General features: G+C 40.4%; 1 protein-coding gene across 4 annotated transcripts in view; it reads left to right on the top strand.

The window, feature by feature from the left end:
- The first annotated feature begins 2,633 nt into the window (after positions 1–2,633).
- The window catches only part of LOC117361528 (zinc finger protein 436-like), a 96,908-nt gene continuing 83,595 nt past the window's right edge, over positions 2,634–15,946 (top strand). Inside the window, exons 1-3 of one of the 4 annotated variants that reach the window (XM_033946993.1) lie at positions 2,634–2,652; positions 2,942–3,076; positions 14,317–14,443. In XM_033946993.1, coding sequence (XP_033802884.1) covers positions 3,047–3,076; positions 14,317–14,443 — 157 coding nt within the window. In that variant the 5' untranslated portion in view covers positions 2,634–2,652; positions 2,942–3,046. Of the gene's footprint in view, positions 2,653–2,709; positions 3,077–14,316; positions 14,444–15,946 lie in introns of those variants that run through there. The other 3 variants (XM_033946992.1, XM_033946994.1, XM_033946991.1) reach the window with 3 other exon arrangements.

Raw genomic sequence — 15,946 nt, 5'->3', positions numbered from 1 at the left:
TACTTTTGCTTCATCAACTACAGCAAAGCTTCTGTCAATCATGAATATGCATTTCCAACACCACAAATGTCACCAGTACATATGTACCTCTCCAAACAGCATGTATCAAAATCAAATTGACTACATATGCATATGACAGAGATAGAAATCTAAAGTTCTGATTGCAAGGACTAAACCAGGAGCTGATTGTGGAAGTGACCACAAGCTTTTGACATGCAAGATCAAAGTAAAGCTTTGCAAGAAGATCATTAGAGACCTCCCAAAATATGACACTGAAAATATTCCATCAGACTACAGGATAAAACAACAGACAACCCTACTTCCTGTCTGCCTACTGCTCACCATCCTAGCCAGCAGATTAACTATCCCCCCTAACTGTATCCACACCCTGTTTGTCTGTCTTGTCTGCTTAGATTGTAAGCTCTTTCGAGCATGGACCATCTCCTTTGTGACTGTACATTGCTGCGTACGCCTGGTAGTGCTCTAGAAATAATTAACAGTAGTAGTAGTAGACACAGAAGAGAGAGCCCAGCATTTCCCATGTGTCCATCTGCCTCCATTTATCATCACTACTCTATGTCCCATATCATTCTTGTGTCCCTATGCCCCCCCCAAGTCCAGCAATCTCCCTTCTGTGTTCCTATTCTCCCCCATTTCTAGAACTTTCCCCGTGTCCATATACCCTTCCCATGTCTGGCACTGCCTTTCTGTGCCCATGCAGCATCTTCTTTTGTATCTCTGTCCCTATTCTCCTCTCCATGCCCATTATTTCTCCTCTTTATCTGTATACCTCCCTGTATGTCTCTCCCTCTGCTGTTTGTTCAGTATTTTCATTCCCGCTTCCTTCATCCATTTAGTATGGCCTCTCTCTTTCCTTCAACCCTCAATAGGTCCCGCCCCCTCCTCTGATTCCTGCAGCTATCTCTCTTCCTTTCAGTTCCTGCCTCCCCAGCTCCCACCCCCCTCCTGTGAGTGTTGCAGCTATCTCCCTTCCTTTCAGTTCCCATCCCCCTCAGCTCCCGCCCCACTCCCGAGTCCTGCAGCTATCTCCCTTCTTTTCAGTTCTCGCCCCACAGCTGCCCCCTTCCTGTGAGTCCTACAGCTATCTCCCTTCCTTTCAGCTCCAGCCCCACCCCACAGGTTCAGCAGCTCTTTCTCCTTTTCCCCAAGGGCTCCAGCCAACCAGCATGGGTCAAGCACTTCTCTCCTCTTCCCTCTATCTCCCCTACTGTGCATTTCCCTCCAGCTTCATCTCCAACCTCAACCCCAGCATCTCTCTGCTTTGCATTGCCTCCCACCCTTCAAAGATCTGACTGTTCCAGCTCCACCACCCCTCCCCTCCCTGTGTGTCCAACAGCTCCAGCCTACCTCTAATACAGCATCTCCATCCCTGTCTGCCATTGGTGCATGCCTTGGAGCCAGCCGATTCCCACACAGGTCTGCTTAAGGCCTTCTCTCTGTGGCCCCTCCTTGTAATACAACTTCCTATTTTCACAAAAACAGGATGTTGCATCATAAGGAGGGGCCTGCCAGAGGGAAGGCCACGAACAGGCCTCTGTGGGGATTGGCTGGCTCCAGAAGTTATGTACCTGTGGCAGGGAGAAAGAAGACTCAGGAAGGGAAGTGGTAATTGTGAGGGTTTTCCCCTCCATGAGAGCAAAGCTTTTTACTATTCCTGCAGGGTGATAAAAAGTCATTTTTAATTTTTTTACTGCGCATTTACCGCGGGTACCCATCCCTGTGTCATTCTCTAATAATGTCTGTTTTTGTATACTCCCACCTTTCTGTAGGTTAGCAATGGCCTTCAGTGAGAAACACTGAATGCTGGCCTCTGTACTCCCCCCCCCCCACACATTCCTCCTTTGTAACACCATCTTGGACTGTACAGTTCATAACAGCAGAAACATAACTTCCTTAAGTATAAATCCACACAAGTTTATAAAAGTAATTTCCACATGTAGAACATTACTCACACAGAAAATGCTTTAAGAATTTATTTTTCGGAGTGGTTAAAAGGGGACCAATCATTTTTTCAAAATCGCAACAACAGTAAAATAAAGCTACAAGGCACACATTTACAGGTTCAAAAGCAGAGCATGGGAACGTACAGTACATGTTTAAATCCATGCGTACGTGTATAAACTTGAGTACAATCCAGGAGTGTAGGAGACGCTCAGGCACAAGGCTGATCGAGAGAGGATCTCTCTCCTTGGAGAAATCCAAGAAACCGGTCTTACGCCCTTTCTCCAGTAACCTCTCGGAGAACCCCAACACAGGGACCTGCACCCCATGATATCCACGTCTCCAAATGCAATGAAGGCAAAGCAGAAGAAACAGACACTCAACAATTCAAAGGTAACCCCCTCTGGCGTCTGGTATATATATTTATATCTCTCTCAAATTCAAACTCACAGTCCCGATCTAAAACTCTCCATCGCCGCATCCTATTTTCCAATTATAGTATCTTTCATGCCAACGTATCGTTTTTCCTTCCCTAGCGTCCCGCCATCATTGACGTAACGCCTTTCTTTCGGCCGCGTCGCGCCTCTTCTGATGCGCCTTCCTGTTTCCGGCAGGGCGGGACGCGGCCGAGAGAAAGACTTTGCGTCAGAGGTGGCGGGACGCCGGGAAGGAAAAAAAAAAAAAAAGACGGTGGGCGATCTCAAATATGAGTTGGAGGATATGGAGAGGGAGTAAAGCTTGTGGATGCTGGGAAAGTGTTGGACTGTAGAGACAGATATGCTAGGGAGGGAGAGATGCTAGACCCCCGGGGGAGGAGAGGAGGGGGTCCCCGGTTTCGGGTGAACAGCAGAGCTTGACTTGTGAGAGCAGTCAGATGCGTATTACTTGGAATTTCTGGGATGATGCTATAATGCTGATTTGTTTTCTGATAGTTGGAGACACATTGTGCTACTTAGGTGTTTTTTTTCACCCCATTTAGGTGCTTGTGGCGTAAGCAGGTTGCTCATTAGACTGGGTTATTCCTGGGAGCAGCACTGATTCTAGAGCTTCTACTGATTAGGTTGTGCGAAACCCATAACAGAACATGTCTCGAAGTGTGTCTGACTCTGGTCGGGTAAGGACATTATTTTTTTGTGATCTCAACTACAGTTCTACTGAAGGTTAACATAGAAAAATGAAGTTTGTGATCGCTACTGTTCTGCTGAAGGTTAACATAGAAAAGTGAAGGCAAATAAAGACCATATACCTCATTTAGTCTGCCTAACCATGCCATCTACTATTCGTTAGAGATCCAACATAATCATCCCAAGTTTTCTTGAATTCAGATACACCTTTTGTCTCCACCACCCCAACTGAAAGGCTGTTCCAAGCATTCACCACCTTTTTCCTGAAAAACTAAAAAACATCCTATGCCACCTCATTCTAGAGTTTCCTCATAATCATTTATGCCACATAGGTGTTTAAACATTTCTATATCTCCAGCTTTTCCTCCATAATAAAGGGCTGCTGAAAAGTTCTCATCCCAACTAAGAAGAGAATGATGTGGAGCTGTGAAACTTACAAGTTATTCCACTCTTTTCTTGACACTTTTGTAATAATTTGTAAGGTTTATGGCTCCACATAATTTTCTTCTTGGTTTGGCTGGGAACTTTTCAGCAGCCCTTTGTATACATATTGCGATTTTAAGTCTGTCCCCATATGCTTTATGACGAAGACTACCAACTATTTTAGTAGCTGTCTTCTGGAGTGACTCTATCCTCTTTATATCTTTCTGAAGGTGCTGTTGGCAGAATTGTACACAATATTCCAAATGGGGTCTCATCAGTCTTATACAGGGGCATCAATACTAGAGAATGACATGGTGACAAAATTAATCACCGTTCCCGTCCCCGTGGATAACCACGGGAAATAATCCCATGTCATTTTCTAGTGTCTATTTCAACCTCAGTCCTTCTATACCAGGGGTGGCCACACTTTTTTGACTCGCTAGCTACTTTTAAAATGACCAAGTCAAAATGATCTACCAACAATAAAATTTAAAAAAAACACAACACACACTGTACGCATAGAATTGTTAATTATCATTCCTATTCCGTGGTTTTTTTCAAAGAGGTCAAAGCAGATGATTCTATGCACTGTCACCTCAGTAACAACCATACAAAAATAAACAAATACCCACCCCTCTCCCTTTTTACTAAACCACAATAGCAGTTTTAGCACAGGGAGCTGCGCTGAATGCCCAGCGCTGCTCTCGATGCTCATAGGCTCCCTGCGCTAAAAACCACTATTGCGGTTTAGTAAAAGGGGACCATATTGTAAAATATAGACAGCAGATATAAATTCAGACACATTTTGATCACTAAATTTAAAATAAAATCATTTTTCCTACCTTGTCTGGTGATTTCATGAGTCTCTGGTTGCACTTTCTTCTTCTGACTGCATCCAATCTTTCTTTCAGCCTGTATGCTTCCTCTCCTCCACACCTCATTCCCTCCCCCAACTTTTTCTTCCTGTCTCCCTGACCTTTCTTTCTTTTTCTCTTCATGCCCCCTTTCTTTTTTTCTGTTTCTCTTCTTTCCTTCTGTCTCCCTGCCTGCCCCCTTTCTTTCTTTCTCCCTGCCCTTCCCCAAGCCAACCGCCACCAATGGATAACAGGCCCCAAAGCCGATGCCGCCCCATGCTCTCCCTGCTTCGGGCCGACCAGCATTCTTCTCCCCGACGTCAATTCTGCTGTCGGAGAGGAAGTTCCACCCAGCCAGGCAGCGATTGGCAGGCCCGAACTTCCTTTCCGACAGCAGAATTGACGTCGAGGAGAGGAAGACTGATCGGCACGATAGATCGCCAAGGCAAAGTGAGTCCTGGGTGATCGACTCACTTTGCCTTGGCGATCGACCTATTGGGCACCCCTGTTCTATACCATCATTCTTCAAAGCAAAGCTTGTGGGTCAGTGGTTGTGGCCATTCATACTCTAATTCTTCCCTCTCTCCTTAAAGAATGACATGAAGATGGTTTCCCGCGGTTATCCGCGGGGACGGGAACAGTGATGAATTTTGTCACTGTGTCATTCTCTCTCTATTTTCCTACCTGTCATTCCTCTCTCTATGCACATAATCATCCCTCTAGCTTTTGCCATCACTTTTTCAACCTGTTTGACCACCTTAAGATCATCACAATCACACCCTCTTTTTACGCACAAAAGTTCTTCGCCTCCTAAACAGTACTGTTCCCTTGTGTTTTTGTAACCCAAATACATGACCTTATATGTATTTGCTCAAGCTTCATTAGGTCCTTCCTCATGTTCTCCACACCATCAGGGGTGTCTACATTACATTTCACATTTGTTAATCACAAATACCAAAGTAGATCTAAGTGATTTACAATTGAGAAAGATCAATACAGTTGGCAATTACAGTTATCAAAAACAAGATATCCAAAGCTCAATATAGTTGTTCACAATAAGACACAAAGCATCCTAAGTCGTCATGGAACTATAGTAACAGAGATAACATAAGCCTCACAAAAGGAACATTTTCGCAAGCTATTGCAACTTGATAAATTCAAGACATTCCCCATGCCTTCAATCCGGCAGAAGTATATATTTTTTAAACAAAAAATGCTTTAAAGATTTATGAAATTGGCCATAATAAGAGATGCCCCTAATAAACATAGGTAATATATTCCAAATTTTGGCTACCTGGTGAGGAAAATCAAATGAATGAATATATTTATATTTAACTTTCAGGACACAGAAAAAGTTTGGTAGAAGTTACAAAATTCTTGTCCAGAATATTAATTAAGTTAATTATGTAATTTTGATGCTTGACTGTTTGTTTGGGGTTTTTTTCCAATTATATTTAGCAATTGCAATAGGGAACATACAACCAAAATTATTAATGATCTAAAAAACCATCACACATATTTAGAAACTTACTCTGGCTTCTATCGGTAGCCAGTGTAACTAACTGCAATACAAAACCATAATAATAGTTTTTAGCACAGGCCAGTGCGCTCTATGCTGTTCCCAATGCTCATAGGGACTCTTTATGAGTGTCAGGAGCAGCGCAGAGCATTCAACGCACCAGCCTGCGCTAAAAAGTGGTTTTGTAAAAGAAGGGGTAAATGTTTTTTTGGCAGATTAGTCTTTCCATTGTATTTTGTAAAAGTTGTGATCTGTTAAGTAGTTTTTTTTTTATTACAGCTGGCATATATCAAGTGTTTTAATATCAGGGATTGTACTATTAATTGAAAAACAATAGTCAAAAGTACAATTTAATTGTTCTCGTTTTTCAGAGAACTTAAATACCCTATTTGATATCTGTTTCACATGATAATATTTTGTCAACAATGACTCTTAGAATTTTTAATTCATTTTCTAATTTATAGGGAACACCTTTAATAACGAGTTGTATATCTATTGCAGAATCCTTAATGCCGTCAGCAGATGAATCCAGAGACTAGTGGGATAGCACACATCTACCAGCAAGTGGAGACAGAGAACTGATTTGCAGGTGTATATCTTACATGGAGCCCCTCTTTCCAGCCAGTATGCTTTATCTCCAGCAGGTTGGATGGATGCTGTTCCAATAGTTCCTGGATCTCTGAGGCTCCTGTGTGGAAGGCTGTTGCTCCTGTTGCTTTGGCTCCAGTTGAGCTTAGGGGTGTCGGCAGGTTTCAGTTCCGACTTTGGGGGCAACACCTGGGCCCTCCCAGGTCCCTTCTCCACCCTCACCGCCTGTGAAGAAAGTTTCCTGGTCCGGAGGGCTTCTTTCCCATAAGAAAAAAAACCAAACAACCCTGCCGTTTGACTTGGACCAGGTTTGCCTGCACAGCATTGTGGCTTTGTGCTGGAGTAGGCCTTTCAGGACAGGAGCACGTGAATACCCCTGTATTCTCTTTGCTGTGGGGAGACATGGAAGCGGAGGCAGTGAAACGTTCATGGTGCGGGATTTTGGGGCTGTGTTCAGCCGGTTGCACAGGAGACATGGGTGCAGCAGCTGTTTCGGCACAGGAAGGTGCACCTCCTCCCCGCATCAAAGATGCACTTGGGGAGAAGAAGGCAGGATTGGCTTTGGTTGCGGCTTTGGAGGTGCAGCCATGCACCTCAGCTGCGGCGGCAGGAGAAGTGCTGGCGCCAGGAGCGGCGGCACTGGAAGGACTTGCAGCCTTAGGTAGCCTCTTGCCAGAGTTTGTGTTTCTGCTGTACAAGGTGTTTTAGCAGCGGAAGGCAAGGGGAGCAGCCTCGGGAGGTAGGTAGGCCCTCGGGAGGTAGGGTAGGCCCTCGGTCCTCCAAGGGCCTCATAGCGCCTGTGGAGAGGGTTTCCTCTAGACGGTGAAGGGGCGAATATAGCTTCATCCAGCGCTTCGGCGCAGCGGGGCAGATATTTCAGGGTTGTCCGCAGCCCTCAGGTGACTTAGGGTACTTGTGTAGTCCTGGCTGCCTGTGTATGAGGTTTGTTTTTCTCCATTTTTGTATTTATTTTTTGTGTCCGTGATCCTTTTGATGTGGTATGAATGAGGCCCTTCTACTAAACTAAGCGTACAATATGTTTTAGATGTATTTGTTTTGGATATATACAATTGTATCCCTCTATATATATTAGGCCCTGGCTTCAGCCAGACAGGTTTCTGATTTACAGGCTTTATCCTGCAGAGATCTGTTCTTATATTTTTTGGAGGCTGGAGTTTTGATTCGGACTGTTCCTTCTTTTCTTCCAAAAGTGGTGTCTCCTTTTCATGTCAATCAGATCCTTTTTCTACCGTCCTTCAGGGAAGAGGATTGGGGATCAAGGTTTCTTACCCATCCTCTCCTCTCGTTTTAACATATTTGTACTGTTAGTTCTTATCAGGTTACGTATGTTTAGTCTATTTGTTTTGCTGCCCTTTTAATTGTATATAATTTTAATGATTTGTTCATCGCTTAGAAATTTGAGTAAGCGATCAATCAAATATACAATAAACTTGAAACTTGTTTCCTGCTTTGCATTTGCTCAATATAAGGAGAATGCTCTTGCACTATCTTCAGGTTACTAATGAATGTCGGCGTTCAGATCACCTCTTTGTGCTCTTTTCGGGTCCTAGAAAGGGTTTGGCGGCTTCTAAGGCCTCGGTGGCTCGGTGGTCCGAGAGGCTATTTCTTCTGCTTATTTGTTAGCAGGTAAGCGGGTGCCGGAGGCTCTACATGCTCATTCAGTGAGAGTGATGGCTATGTTTTGAGCGGAGTCCAGGGGGTTTTCCCTGGAAGAGATTTGTAGGGCGGCCACTTGGTCATCTTCCAACACGTTTTCTAGGTATTACCGCTTGGATGTGGTGGAGCGCATGGAGGCATCCGTAGGTGCTTTGGTGCTCGCAGAGGCGGCATGTTCGCCCCATCCGAGTTGAGGTTGCTTTGCTACATCAACGCAGCAATCTTCACTCACAGGATCAAAATATAGGATGGCAGCAAGGTTCCCAAAGTCATTAACATCAATACAAAAATCTAGTGCAGATGTTTTGACTTGGCTCATATCATTGCCTCCTTTGTCAAATGCAGCTTAATTATTTACTTCTGTATTATTTCTTCAGAAATAAAAACTAAAAGACAGCATAGTTTCTTTTTTACTTATCGTTTTTTAATGCAGTGTCTCTAGCATGCCCTGACGGGACCCGTTTCGCCCACAAGGGCTTTCTCAAGGGTTCATAGAGGAGCTCTGTATGGTACAAAAACATTATTTGCACAACTGATTATAGCATACATTATTATAATCCAATAAACTAAGTTAAAAGCTTCTACTCATAAAATACAAAATCCAGTGAATGTAAATGCTGTAAACATTCATAACTATCCATTTAATCATTCCAAAAAGTGAAATTAATAATAAAGAGTTCATAATTAATTAATTCATATGAAACTAAAAATATAAATTGAGATCTATGCCTATTTTCAATTAAAAAAGTGTATTCAATCAATTAAATATTACTGTAATGTGCTAATTTACAAATGTAAAATTAATTAGGGTAAACTTATTGTCAAAATTTAGTTAAAAAATTAAACATCAATAAATATACATATTTAAAATCAAATGATGCATTACTAAAACTTCTAAATCAGTTTTGAATCAATTTTAAATCAATTTTGAATCGGCTTTAGAACATTTGAATCAATTTTAAATCATTTTTAAATAAGACCCGTTGATATGACCAATTATTTCAAATAAATAAAGACATATATCTAATTATCATGATTAATTCATTATTAAAGTCAAAGCATACATAAATCATATAGATCCTAGTGGCAAGATCAATTAAGCACTTACAAACAAACTCTCCCTTATTCAAAATTCTATAATATGTAAGGTCAAAAAATGCTTAAATAGGCTCATATGTGATAATTGCTAACACTAAATTCTACTTATTCATTTTATTGTTTAAAATCAGGACTAATTTGCAAATTGGCAGCAAATTGAGTTCAACTAGTGCCCACTTTAAAGTAATAAGAAAGGTTAGATCAAAAATTCAACTATTTCAAAGTTATTCACTACCCAAAAGTACACTTTAAACTAAAAATATTGTATAATTGCAGTCAACACCATAAATTTTATTATAAAACATGAATACTAATCGAAATCCATCTAATTACCAACCACATTCCATTATAGCCTCACTTTTTCATCTTCTATACCTTTTGTTGCTTTGCTACATCCCACTAATCTCTGGATTCATCTGCTGACGGCGCTAAGGAAGGAAAAATTATGTTCTACCTGTTAATTTTCTTTCCTTTAGACACACAGCAGATGAATCCAGAGCCCTACCCGATAGGTATTGCTCATGGATTTTTTTCTTGCAAGTGCTGTCTCATGGTTGGGAGTCAGGATTTATTTTACTTATGGGAAAGAATTTGGCTAGGTTGCAACTGCATTGTCCGGAAGCTTGGACATTAAGCGATACTGGCTGGCAAGAGGGGCTCCATCCAAGATATACATCTGCGAATCAGTTCTCTTTCTCCACCTGCTGGTAGATGTGTGCTATACCACTAGTCTCTGGATTTATCTGCTCCGTCTAAAGGAAAGAAAATTAACAGGTAGGACATAATTTTTCCTTTTGATATCTGCAAAGAGGCAAATCTTACCAGACAGTCCTTTAGCAATATTGTTTACAAAAATGTTAAAAAGAACAGGTCCAAGAACCGAACCTTGAGGCACACCACTGGTAGCATATCTTTCTTCAGAGCAATTTCCATTTACTACTACCCTCTCTCACTTTTCACTTAACCAGTTCCTGACCCAGTCCATCAGTTTGACTGGGCACTTTGCTTATTTGTTGTCAAAAGCTGTGCTAAAATCTAAATACACCACATCTAGCGCTCTCCCTCTATCCATCTCTCTGGTCACTCAGAGAATATAAGAATAGCCTTACTGGGTCAACCAAAGGCCCATCAGGCCCAGTAGCCCATTCTCACAGTGGCCAATCCAGGTCACTAATCTGGCCAAAACCCACAGAGTAGCAACATTCCATGCTACAAATTCAGGGCAAGCAGTGGCTTCTCCCATGTCTTTCTCAATAACAGACTATGGACTTTTCCTCCAGGAAATTGTTCAAATCTTTCTTTTTTTTTCCCCAATTGTTTATTCATTTTTCATTTTCCATCAAGTACACAATATTACATCAATTGAATCATACACATCACTTGAAATTCTTTCTATTGTCATCTTAAATACATAAATTATCTCCCTCCCCCACCCACCCTTTTCACAAATATTGCAATCAAAAAAATAACATACATTTGCTATATTCATAGATATTGATTCAACCTATATTATAACTATATACCACCCCCCTCCCATAATTATAATTATAATTCAATGTAAAAAGGCGTCTAATCATTACAACAAGTTGTCAATGGCCCCCAAATCTTTTTAAAATTATTATAATTCCCTTTTTGTATGGCAATTATTCTTTCCATTTTGTATATATGGCACAACGAATTCCACCAGAAGGTGTAATTAAGTCCAATTTCTGGTGATATGTTGAATGGCGATTCCTGTCATTATTAATAAAAGTTTATTATTATTTGATGAAATTTGACTTTTTATTCTCATTGACGTCCCAAATAGGATTGTATCATATGATAGGGCTACATGATTTTTCCTCCTATTGGTTTAAAAGTATTTCCCTGTAACTTTGAGTGTCCCCTAGTCTTTGTAATTTTTGAAGGAGTGAAAAATCAATCCACTGTACCTGTTCTTCTCCACTCAGGATTTTGTAGACTTCAATCATATCTCCCCTCAGCCATCCCTTTTCCAAGCTGAGAAGCCCTAACCTTTTTAGTCTTTCCTCATACAAGAGGAGTTCCATTCTTTATCATCTTGGTCACTCTTCTTTGAACCTTTGTTAGTGCCGCTATATCTTGAGATAAGGAGACCAGAATTGAACACAATACTCCAGGTGAGGTCGCACCATGGAGGCATTATAACATTCTTACTCTTGTTAACCATCCCTTTTTAAATAATTCCTAGCAACTTGTTTGTTTTTTTAGCCGCCGCCACACATTGGGTGGAAGGTTTCATTGTATTGTCTACAAAGAAACCCAGATCCTTTTCTTGGGCGCTAAACTCCAAGGTGGACCCTAGCATACGGTAACTTTGATTTGGGTTATTCTTCCCAATGTGCATCACTTTGTGTTTGTCCACATTAAATTTCATCTGCCACTTGGACACCCAGTCTTACAATTTGCTAAGGTCTGCCTGCAACTTTTCATAATCTGCATGCGTTTTAACAACTTTGAACAAGCAAGCAGGAATAAGGCAAAATGGTTCTTACAAGTTACCATCAGAATTAAAAAGAAGGAGGGACTTATGAGCACAATGATGGCCCCTCTATAATCTTACTGTGACTCTAATGTGGGAGATTGGGCACTGAGCACTCATATTCACAGTTACTCAATGTACACTTGTACAAGATTTGTGATTTAATTATAATAGTTCATTTAAATGAAACCAGTGTTTAGAGTATTGAGTTCTTTTAGTACCATGGATGTATACCATCCGGTCCAGGTGATTTGTCACTTTTTAACTTGTCCATTTGGCTTAGTATATCTTCGAGATTCACAGAGAGAAACTAATAAGATTTGTCTGACAAGATCTGCCTCTAGTGAATCCATGTTTCCTGGTGTCCTGTAATCCACTGAATTGCAGAATCTTCCCTATTTTCTGTTTTAAAAGTGTTTCCATTAATTTACTTATGGAAGCAGTGGCTACAGGCCGGAAATCAAACTTTAGATGATGTAATTTTTCAAAAAAAATTGGCTTCCTTGCTTCAGTTACAACAGTCCTTTGATTTACCTATGACTCAATGTTTTAAATGGTTGCAATTGAAGCAAGGTATTCAAAAAGGGATTCCTGAGTGGCACATTCTTACAAGCCAACAGAGTTTTCCATTCTTATGTTTTAAGGTGGACTTTCAGGGACTCAGGCTTCGAAGTGGTATAAACTAATATCTGAATATATACCTAAAAAATCTAAAACAAGCCTCTGTGATGTTTGGAGTATGGAAATACAGCATAACATCTCTGTGACCCAGTGGTCCAGAATATGGAATCATAGAGTGAAATGTACGGCCTCAGCTGCTTTGAGGCAAACTTTGTGTTTTTTGCTCTACAGAATATTCTGGACCCCAGTGAGGCTGCAAAAGTTAGATAGCAAGCACTCCAATAAATGTTGGCACTGTCAACTTAATCTGGGTACATTAGATCATCTATTATTTCATTGCCCACTGATTCAGGTTTTTTGGAATTCTATTTGGTGCAAAATTGCTTCAATTTTAGGAATTTTTATTCCAGTATCATATGGAATTGTTTTATTTGGTACCTCATTGATGCCTAAAGGTCCACTTGATGATTATAAAGATAAGCTTCTTCTTGTGATGACTGGAGTTGGGTTACAATTAATTACAAGAAACTGGAAGAATTGGGATCATCTAAACTTTACATTCTGGTGGGAAACACTGTGTCTATATTATAGATAGATATGAAAGAATGTTGGCAGAGCAAAAAGGTGAATCCCGATTATTTAAGGAGATTTGGAGCCCATTGGATTTAAGATGGATTCATATTATTTTGTTTTAAACATATCATTTAATACTCTTCATACACATCCAGGACAGGGATAGAGTGGATGAGGGGGTTAAAGATGTTTCATAAAATTGACATAGTATAGAAAGTGTTGTTTGTTGAATTTTGATAAGAGAAGTGTTGCACTTTGTATAAGTTGTTTGTATAAACTAATAAAAATTATTACAAATTTACTTACTACAGAAGTTAGACTTACTGGCCTGTCATTCCCTACTTCTTCCTTCCACTTTTGTGGAGAAGGAACCATATTCACTCTTCTCCAGTCCTCTGGTACCACTCCCAACTCTAGAGAAGCATTAAAAAGATCAGTCAGCAGAGCCGCCAGAGCTTCCCTAAGTTCCTTCAGTACCCTCGGATGTACGCCATCCGGCCCCTTCACTTTGCACTCCTTTAGTTTAGCTAGCTCTTCATTAACACAATCTTCTACCACACCTCCGTTCCTATTTACATTGTATTCTGCAGTCCTGTTCCCTGCACTTCATCTGTGAATACAGAACAGAAATGTACTCTGTAGGGCTTCATTTTGGCAAATAATCTCAATCAGACAAACACAATTGTGCTCCTACCCTTGCTTACTAGTTTTATTAATAGAGGTTGTATGCAGTGATTGGTTAACTGAGCTGCTTAGCGTGAGTACTGGTATGTTTCTATAATTTTTAAGTGAAATTTGATTTTTTTAAACATCTGAGTGATATTTCTGTTTCATTAGTTGGTATTAGTACTATCATCATCTCTTACTTTAATTTACTTTTGATGCTTATTGAAAAATTAGTTACTAATTATGCTGTACCATTGTGATATTATCAACACTATGGGCTATTGTAAGATTATCAACACTATGGGCTCCTTTTCTCAGGCCGTGCTAGCGGGGATAACGTGCACAACGTTTCATCATGCGCTGGCCAAAATCTACCGCCTGCTTAAGAGGAGGCGGTAGCAGCTAGCGCAGCTGGCGGTTTAACGCGCGTTAAACCGCTAACGCGACTTGATAAAAGGAGCTCTGTGTCCTGTATGCTATGCATCATATGTATTGTTTCTTAATTTCTTAGTTTTTGCAAAACTCAATAAAAATTTCTTAAACTTAAAAAAACATCTGAGTGATAAGAGATCATATATTGCATTGCATTGTCTCTATAAGGCACTAGCAGAATATGTACTTTACTCCCTGGATCTGGAACATGTTGTGAGTTAACAACTGCAATTTCCGGTGTATAAGATGGGCCTAAAAATGTATCATCTGTTGTTTCAGGCAAAAGTTGTATTCAGTGATGTTGCTATCTATTTTTCTGAGGGAGAGTGGCAGCTATTAGAAGACTGGCAGAAGGAGCTTTACACGAACGTCATGAAAGAGATTCATGGAGCCTTGGTTTCGCTGGGTAATAACATATTTCCTCTTATTTTTCACTAGCCATAATTATTTAAAAATGATAATCTCCACAAATTGTCATAGATATAGCAGATCTGTTTCTCCTTGACAATACTGCTTTGTGTTAAGAGTACAAAAAATATGACTTGTCCAGGTCCTGGGTTTTTTTTTCTTATGTCATGTTCTCTCTTCTTAAACTTTGGGGCCCTTTCATTAAAGTGTAAAGTTTACATTTGATTACTTTACACATCTTGAGACTCATTGTCAGACCCAGAGTTTGCAAGCTTCCATATGAATTTAACTGAGTTTCTCGAGTCATTTATGGAACTGATACCAGGAAAGTCAACTCTTGTGGTCAATATTGTGTTGGATCCTGACCGTGACTTGGTGTTGAAATAATATTTTAGGCATATGAACCAGATTTTTTGGGGGGGCTGAATTAAGAATTTTTCCTGGCTTGTTACGAGTGACCCAAGTTAGAAGAAGCAGTTTTTTGGCCTTGAGGCTAAGGGTTTTGGCTCTACCTGGGACATTTATTTTTAAATTTCCTTCACATTGTTTTGTCATTGTTTAGTCTAATTCATAATTATTTCTGAGCTGAAATAACTTCTGAAATTTTTGATTGCAAGAAAGTCCAGTAGTTTCTAATACTTAACCACAGGACCTCAAACAGCTGTTCTAAACCATTGTGCAACTCTTTATAAAGGCTATATATTTTTTTCCTGTATTGTGTAATCTTGACTCTCCAATTGTGGGCTAAAGTATAATATTTTATTTTTCCTTTTCATCTTTAATATATCTGATCTTATTTTTGTATTACTGTTCATGAATTTCTCGTATGTATGTGATAAAAGTTTCATAAATAAAAAATTTTGCACTTACTGTGCTGTAAGTGCAGAGGTTGCAAACTAATGAAGGGGGGTGTCAAAAATGGTACCACATAGAAAGGCTCTTTACTGCACAATATTTAAAGGTGACAAAGTGCATTATATAGCATCATACTAACTAGCATCCAGTCCACACCTATTTCTTACCCATAATCCACTCTTTTCTTGTGCCTTAGCAATCCATACAGTTATTGCATATTAGCTGACCAGCTAACTACTTAATGCTCTTTAGTAAAAGGGGCCTTAAACCCAAATTTTTCCTAATTCCTGTGTACGGCAGGGGAAAGCTTATTAAGTAAGGCCCATAGATTGTGAATATTATGGGCAGAGATGTAATCATGTAAACTCTGCTGTTGGGAGACTTCAATATGCCTGATGTGGACTGGAACAAACTTTCTGCTACAACCAGCGACAGCAAGAGGCTACTAGCCTCCATACGAGGAGCACGCCTCAAACAGATGGTATTAGAACCCACCAGGGATCAGGCGATCTTGGACCTGCTGCTCACCAACGGGGACAGTGTCACAGAGGTATCAGTAGGAGAAGCTTTGGCCTTCAGCGACCACAACATGGTGTGGTTCCACCTGAAGAAAGGGATCACTAGGTCAAATACATTGACTAAGGTC

Source organism: Geotrypetes seraphini, chromosome 5 (genome assembly GCF_902459505.1).
Source record: "Geotrypetes seraphini chromosome 5, aGeoSer1.1, whole genome shotgun sequence".
NCBI classification, from domain to species: Eukaryota; Metazoa; Chordata; class Amphibia; order Gymnophiona; family Dermophiidae; genus Geotrypetes; species Geotrypetes seraphini.
The sequence above is the reverse complement of the archived record's forward strand: the minus strand, read 5'-3'. Positions and strand labels throughout refer to the sequence as shown.